The sequence below is a fragment of the Monopterus albus genome, unplaced genomic scaffold (genome assembly GCF_001952655.1).
Source record: "Monopterus albus unplaced genomic scaffold, M_albus_1.0 scaffold354.1, whole genome shotgun sequence".
In the NCBI taxonomy this organism is placed as follows: domain Eukaryota; kingdom Metazoa; phylum Chordata; class Actinopteri; order Synbranchiformes; family Synbranchidae; genus Monopterus; species Monopterus albus.
The window spans coordinates 138,960-147,307 of NW_018128234.1; the positions used below are offsets into that span (position 1 = coordinate 138,960).

General features: G+C 41.2%; 1 protein-coding gene across 1 annotated transcript in view; it reads left to right on the forward strand.

Moving 5' to 3' along the window:
* Positions 1 to 8,121, forward strand: part of LOC109974937 (zinc finger protein OZF-like) — a 12,975-nt gene extending 4,854 nt beyond the window's left edge. The window contains exons 2-3 of the mRNA XM_020625408.1: positions 823 to 1,048; positions 7,880 to 8,121. Coding sequence (XP_020481064.1) covers positions 823 to 1,048; positions 7,880 to 7,883 — 230 coding nt within the window. The 3' untranslated portion in view covers positions 7,884 to 8,121. The remainder of the gene's footprint in view (positions 1 to 822; positions 1,049 to 7,879) is intronic.
* The last annotated feature ends 227 nt before the right edge of the window (positions 8,122 to 8,348 follow it).

Sequence of the window (8,348 nt, forward strand, 5' to 3'; positions counted from 1 at the left end):
ACTACATTCAACATTACCCCTTCAATTTCCAACTTCAAACTGATCACCCTGTCTGACACTCTTTTCACCTCTAAAACATTCCTCACGAGCTCCTCCTTCAGGATCACTCCTACCCCATTTCTCTTCCTGTCCACACCATAATAAAACAGTTTGTATCTCCCTCCAATGCTACTGCGCTTTGCTACCCTTCCACCTGGTCTCCTGCACACACAGTATATCTACCTTCCTTCTCTCCATCATGTCCACCAGCTCTCTACCTTTCCCTGTCATTGTGCCAACGTTAAGAGTCCCTATTCTCAGACCTATACTCCTGCCTTTCCTCTTCTCTCTCTGTCTACGAATCCTTCTACCTCCTCTCCTTCTTCGATCAACATTAGTCCAATTTCCGCCAGCACCCTGTTGGTCAGCAGCACTGGTGGCAGTCGTTAACCCGGGGCTTGTCCAATCCGGTATGGAATTCATTCTGATGATTTGCATGTTTAAATTTGGCACGTTTTACGCTGGATGCCCTTCCTCACACAACCCTCCCTATTTATCTGGTCTTGGGGCCAGCACAGAAGTCACTGGCTTGAAACCCCCGTGGCTAGATTTACATTATGATAGAGTAATATTTGTAATTACATAATAGGCCATATCTTAAGTTGAAACATGACAAGCTTCACAGAATTAAATGTTTACTGTTGGTATCTTAATTCAGTTGGTATAATTAGATCGTATTGAAATAGACTGGAAAAATTGCACTAAGAAGTAGGTGAATAAGAAACATTGCTTTTGTTTTTTCCTCATCACATCAGTGACCTGTTCCTTCTTTTGTCCCCCCAGAGCTGCCACAGCAGCATGCCTGTAAGGAGGAGGAGGTTCTGGCTGACCAGCAGCTCTGGAACCAGGAGAGGAACTCCAGTCTGGACCAAGAGGACCCAGAGCCTCCACAGATTAAACAGGAACAGGAGGAACTCTGCAGCAGTCAGGAGGGAGAGCAGCTTGGACTGAAGCAGGAGACCGATCCCTTTGTGTTGACTCCTACTTATGAGGATAATGACCACAGTGAAGCAGAACCAACCAGTGACCAGCAGCTCCTCTGTCACAGCTCTGCTGTAGCTGAGAGCCAGGATCAGGAAGGAAGCCAGCATGGAGACTCAGGATCAGCTAGTAATGCAGAGCCAAAGCCAAAGAGGAGATGTCACAAAAATCCTCCCACAGATAGAATAAAGTGTGACACTTGTGGTACAAGTGGTACTTTAGGTACAAGTCCATTTTTAATAGACATCTTAGCATCCACATAACGGAGAATCAGTATTGTTGTGTAACATGCAAGAAAATGTTCAGATATAGCAATGCTTTTTTGATCCATATAAGAACTCACACAGGAGAGAGGCCGTAGTCTTGTAAAACGTGTGGGAACTGTTTCACACAAAGGGGGACGGTGTTGAAACACATGACAATCCATACAGTTGAAAAGATGTACTCCTGCAGCACCTGTTGAAAAAGATTCTACACAGCAACACACTTGGAAAAAAAAACACATAAGAGTTCATACTAAAAGTCATATGCTTACAGATCGTGGGAGAGCTTTCAGATGTAGCTTTCAAGGCAGTGAACAAAGTCAGACCTCATTCAGGAATATTGATTTGGAGGTAACACAATTACCCATTGAGCCCCCGATTCACACAAAGGGGGACGGTGTTGAAACACATGACAATCCATACAGTTGAAAAGATGTACTCCTGCAGCACCTGTTGAAAAAGATTCTACACAGCAACACACTTGGAAAAAAAAACACATAAGAGTTCATACTAAAAGTCATATGCTTACAGATCGTGGGAGAGCTTTCAGATGTAGCTTTCAAGGCAGTGAACAAAGTCAGACCTCATTCAGGAATATTGATTTGGAGGTAACACAATTGCCCTTTGAGCCCCCAAGTGTTTGCTTTTGATTGACATGAAGTTACCAACACCACCACAGTAGTTCAGATTATAACTCCAGGGAAACCCTTTCTACCTCCACTATCTAACCAGTTAGCTGAAATGTACATTATGATAGAGTAATATTTGTCATTACATAATAGACCATGTCTTAAGCTGAAACATGACAAGCTTCACAGAATGAAATGTTTACTGTTAGTGTCTTAATTCAGTTGGTATAATTAGATTTTATTGACCTAGATATGTTTACGTAAGATCACTGTAGATGAAGAGTTTTTATTGTAACCAATTACTACTTGTTTAATATTCCTTCATAATTTTGGTAAAAAAACTTTATTCACTACCAACCCCTGTACTTTAGATAAAGACATTATTATCCATTTATCAGATATTTTGCGAATCGTTTGTGCTTGAATAAGAGATGTTCACTTGTGTCTATGTGTACGCCATGATTCAGCCGTTTCTCTACTACAAATTATGACACATGGTTTTATTCACTGTGTTGTTTACGTCAAGTTCTGGTGAGAGACAAATTGGTCTCATATAGTAGTTAGACTTCTAGTTGGATTCCTTAATATTTTGATAAAGATAAAGTCAATATTTCCTGTCAGCCTCTTTGGGTGTGGCTGACCCAAGAGCATCAGATCTGCGGCCAACCCTCGCGGGTTGCTGCTTTTTAGAACTGGACAACTCAAGTTTCAGATTTCAGTTTTTGTTAGTCTTTCTTCATGCCCTTTTTGATCCTGGGGTTGCCTCCTTTGCTTACTTTTATGGGTTGACACTCATCTTTTGTCTGCCTCCAAGACCAGGCAGGTGTCATATAGACTGATTCCTACTAAGTCTCGTTGTCCAGTCGTCTACAAGTTTTCCTCTATTTGCAGTTAATAGCTTTCTTCTTCATTGGTCCTAAAATCAGTCATTTCCTCTCACCACAACTTTATCAAGTTAAACTTACCAGGTTAAATCAGTCATTTTCAGTCTTTGTTCTATCATTACTGAACATTTGAACTGCATTTGTGTTCACTTTCTTTTTGGATTAATAAATTACATAAAATGCAGTTCTGCCGTCCTTGTTCTTTTCTGTTGTGAAACTATGAAGTCACTGTATAGAAAATTCAGTCTTCACACTGAAGATTGCTCATTTGATTAGTAATTTATGGATGATTAATTGATCACAATAATTACATTAAATCATGGTTTGTCTGGCACAAAGCGGACCTGCTGCTCCAAAGCAATTATTTTATTACTAAATTAAATTTGAGGCAAATCCACTGCACCCCTGATGTGGCTTCTCAGGAGTCAAAAGTTCCTTATGTTATAGCAGTATTGTGATGGGAGATGTGAGCGCACCTCTGAGATCATGTGTACATGTGTTCTGGTATTTCTGTGCAAAAGCAACTTGGTTTATACACGTCTCACAATCTCACGCTTATGAGACTTTTTTTTGTAACAAAATAAAGCATTATGTGATAGTTTAAGGATTTCCTTGAATGGGTATAAAATCCAGTCCATTGCACATTCATGTGAGCTTGCCTAACTTCCACCGGTGTCCCCACCATATTGGCAAAATGTTTTATTGCCTTGTATGTTTTCAATAAAGCTTATTAATAAAACAACATCCACGTGTGCCATTGTAAAATTGGAATTTTTCAACTGCGTCCGATTTTGTGAATATATTTTTCCTCCTGCTGCTGCACTGTGACCAGAGGATGTGGAGACAAATACAGGGCCTGAGGTTACTGCATGTTCATAAAAGTTCCTGTACAGGGACTCGCTGTTTTACCTAACCAGATCTAACCTACGATCAGCCAGCCAGTGAAGCCCCCACAGTGGTTAGTGATCAGCTTATCAAGGCTGGATTCCCCCAGAGCACAGTACCCGTTTGTTTGGACTGCTTGAGGCCAGCATGTCTGCCACATGTGATGTGTTGCTTAATGGCCCATGATGTTATTGTTGGTGCTACTCTACCTTTATTTCACTGCTTTGGAACTGTATGTGGTCATGTGGGGGAAGACACAGCGACCACTGGTTGGATTTACCAACTTTGGAGCTACTTGAAAGGGAGCGATGTTTCCATTACTCAGTGGGACTTAACTAAGTTTAAAAACACATGTTGGTGGCTGTTAATGCCTCGTTTCTGTAACGTTAGAATTGTTGTAAGGTTGGAGAAGTTACTATGTCTGCATTATGCCATTTAGAAAATGGGGTTTCTCAGCTGCCCACTTTGTTTAGTGTAACACATCTCTTTTCACAGCACATATACTCTTGTTTACCTATCTATGGAAGGGAAATTCATGTTAATTAATGCCATCGAAATTTGTTGTGCTATTCACTTTCCACACAACACTGGCAGCAGGAGTTGTGTGCATTCACAGACAATCCTCTCATTTTTAGGAAGAGGCTTTTTGGTTTTATTATTCTGAAATAATTACATACATACATTACTATTTGGAGTTATTAGGGGTGCAAAACAAATCAAAGTGAGTCGTGTTTTATAAGCACCAAACACCTTTATTGTAATTTATGAAAGATGAAATTACAGATTTGTGGCTTTACTTGTTTTATGGAAGAAAAACGTCTCTGCACACCTGAATATGTGAGAAATTTAGCAGCACAGTTTTAATAAATACTGGTTAAACTGTTGTCCAAGCTCCACAGTTAACAGACAAAAATTGTAGTTTGAGCCATTTATATTTATTTGATATCTGTATCTACAGCCGTGGTTCTCAAAGTGTGGGGCACGCCCCACTAGTGGGGAATAAAGACATGACAGGTGGGGTGCAATGAATGGAAAAAATTAGAAATGGGTCAATACAAGTAAATTAAAATAACATCATTTCAGGGCCCGGGACAAAAAGGGGAACCATAGTGCAACAATAACGGTTTAACGTCAGTATGTTAACTGCCGCGCAACAATATAAGGAAACGCTCACAGAGAGGGCCAACAGTGTATGTAGTGGGCAAAATAACGTAAATGGATAAATTTGTTACATGTACCACAAAGAAAAAAAGGCGATTCAGTGCAAGCAGACAAAGAAACAACAGGCAGTAAGCCTTATCACCCAAAACGCCAGCTGAAAAGAAAATATAATGAAGCACATCTTGCGCTTAGATTCACTGTGGGAATGGTGGGGGCAGAGGCAAGACCCATGTGTGTCTTGTGTCTTAAACCGCTGGCAGCAGACAGCATGAGACCCAACAAATTAAGAAGACATTTAGAGACAACACACCCCAGTCACGTTAATAAGCCACTTGACTTCTTTGAAAGAAAGCTGGCAGAATACCATAGCAGGAAAATCTCATGGCAAAATCTGCATCAGTGGACAGCAAAGCACAAATGGCTTCATTCAAAGTTGCATACAGAATTGCGGTGAGCGTGTTTTCACTTTCATTCACTCAGTCAGTGCGACTCTTGTAAAAGAAGGAATAGATAAATTCAAATTTTATTAGTTCTAAGGTCAGATTGATATTAAAAGGAACATTTCTGTTTTCACAGGACTATTTCTTATGAGAATCATAGTGGACCACGTCAGAGCTTGACTCCAAAATTATCAGGACAGTTTGATGCAGAATTTCGAATTTAAGTCCCCCTCAAATGTCACGTAAACACTATGTTAACTATAAACACAGATCGATACTAAAAGGAGACTTTCTGTTTTCACAGACTATTATATAGAATATGGAGTGGACTTTGTCAGAAAAAACTACCTGTTAGAACAATTTGAACAATTAATATGTAGCCGGGGGGTAAACATGTACTAAGGGGAGATAAATAAATAAATTGTTTTCCACTGATGGTTAAAGGTCCCCTAAAGGTTTTCAACATTCAAAATTGTCATGCAGTGTTTATGGTTTTCCTGTTAATGTAACACCGTTCAATTTTGGTGATGTTATGTAAAAGTAACCTACAGTGGGCTACTGGAGTTTAATGTCACCGAGTACCTTGGCCACTAGATGGCAGTACGGAATGAGATGTGTTCCTTCCACCAAAGCTTGACCAAACATTTTGTGGTCCCTTCTTTCTTTACGTTGGACTGAGCTTGAGAGTGAAATGTTGTAGAAAAGTAGAAGTGTAATCTTGTTGGATTCTGTTGTATCAACACTTTAAAGTAGTCATCTATCAGAATTCTGACAAGACGGTGTATTATTGATGCTGATGGTGCTGGTGGCGGTGTGTCCAATATAGAGCTGTTGAGCTTTTGGTGGGATGTCTTTACGTACATGAATGTGGTATTTTATTTTTTGGTGAGTGTTTGGTTATTTGGTTTTTACAGATTATTTTATTTTGTTTGTGTGTGCATCCAGAGCCCACCGCCGTATTTTGTTACCCCTTACTTTTGGTACTCCGTGTTTTGTTACTCCATCTTTTCGTGTGTAAATAAACTGTGACCTGCTGGACATCAAAGCTGCGAGGACCTCAGTAATTGTGTTCCATGCGACAACCATTTCACCCGGGCTACAAATATAATGGTTATGTGGCATTTAGAGGGCTTTAATTGTGAAATGCTACATCAGAATGTCTTGATATTTTCTGGGTTACACTCTGAGGTGGTTCACTATCATTCTGAAGTGAAATGGTCCTGTGACAAAAGAAAGTTTCCATCCATCCATCTTCGTCCACTTTATCCGAAACTGGGTTGGGGGGGTAGTAGTCCGAGCAAAGCCTCGCAGACTTCCCTCTCCCCACGCACATCCTCTAGCTGCTCAGGAGGAACCCCAAGGCGTTCCCAGGCCAGCCGGGAAAAATAGTCTCTCCAACGTGTCCTGGGTCTGCCTCGAAGCCTTCTCCCGGAGGGACATGCCCAGAATACCTCCATGTTTTGTTAGTCCATATCTTTTCATGTGTAAATGAACTGTGACCTGCTGGACATCGAAGCTGCAAGGACCTCAGTAATTGCGTCCCATGCGACAACCATTTCACCCGGGCTACAAATAGCCCCAGGGAGGCGTCCAGGGGGGCATCCTAAACAGGTGCCCTAGCCACCTCAACTGGTTCCACTTAACATGGAGGAGCAGCGGCTCTACTCTGAGAGTAGAAAGAAAGTTTCTTTATAACATCAATCTGAAATTAGAATTAATAAAGCAGCCTGTCCCTGGTAGGCTAGTGGTTATGACGCAGCGCTCTCCCTGCTGCGCTCCAGGTTCGAATCAGGGTTGTGTCAGGAAGGGCATCCGGCGTAAAACACGTGCCATATGTCAACATGAGAGCTGTCAGTGTAACGATTCGCTGTGGCGACCCCTAAACGGGAAAAGCTGAAAGTGACTTTCTTATTGTTTAATTTGGTTATTAATGTATTTATGCATTTATTTGCTTATTTATTAATTCATTTACTACTGACAGAAGGACTGACTGAATGAAAGGGAAATCACATTGACCGGAAGACTGCTTTTATTCTGAATTCAGTTCTTCATTTTTTTCCCCTTTGCAGTTTTTTCCCTCTTGCATTTTTTGGGATAACCTTCTGAACATGGTACTGTGACTGATTTGAAGTTACAGCATCAATCTGTTAATGTATAAATTAATTACGAAACCTTTCATTCAAGTCTAAAGAGGAAGCTGCTGTTAATTGAATTTATTACCTTAATCGTTACAATTTTCAGTTCAGCTTGAAAATGACAATATGAACAATGTCCTCTACAGAAATTTTTAAGATAGACTGTAAAAATTCCACTAAGAAGCAGGCGAATAATAAACATTGCTTTTGTTTTATCCTCATCACATCAGTGGCCTGTTCCTTCCTTTGTCCCTCCAGAGCTGCCATAGCAACATGTTTGTAAGGAGGAGGAGGTTCTGGCTGACCAGCAGCTCTGGAACCAGGAGAGGAACTCCAGTCTGGACCAAGAGGACCCAGAGCCTCCACAGATTAAAGAGGAACAGGAGGAACTCTGTAGCAGTCAGGAGGGAGAGCAGCTTGGACTGAAGCAGGAGACCAATCCCTTTATGTTGACTCCTACTTATGAGGATAATGACCACAGTGAAGCAGAACCAACCAGTGACCAGCAGCACCTCTGTCACAGCTCTGCTGTAGCTGAGAACCAGGGTCAGGAAGGAAGCCAGCATAGAGACTCAGGATCAGCTAGTAATGCAGAGCCAAAGCCAAAGAGGAGACGTCACAAAGACACAAGTCACAGTAGCAATGTAGACACCTCTCCCCTGTCAGAGACTGACTCTGATCCTTCCACAGATAGAAAGTCTTTAAAGTGTTATGAAACACATAAGAAAACTTTCAAATATAACAGGGACCTTTTGGTTCACATGTGTTTACCCCCGTTCTTTTCACCATGTTAACTCTGAGAGACGAAGCAGTCCGAGTAACTTCAAAACAGTGCTGATTTATTCAAGGATCACAGGTAAAATTAACATTACACGCTCAGGAGTCTTTGCACCTCCAACATGCATGCAGGCAGCCGGAAGATGGCCAAAGC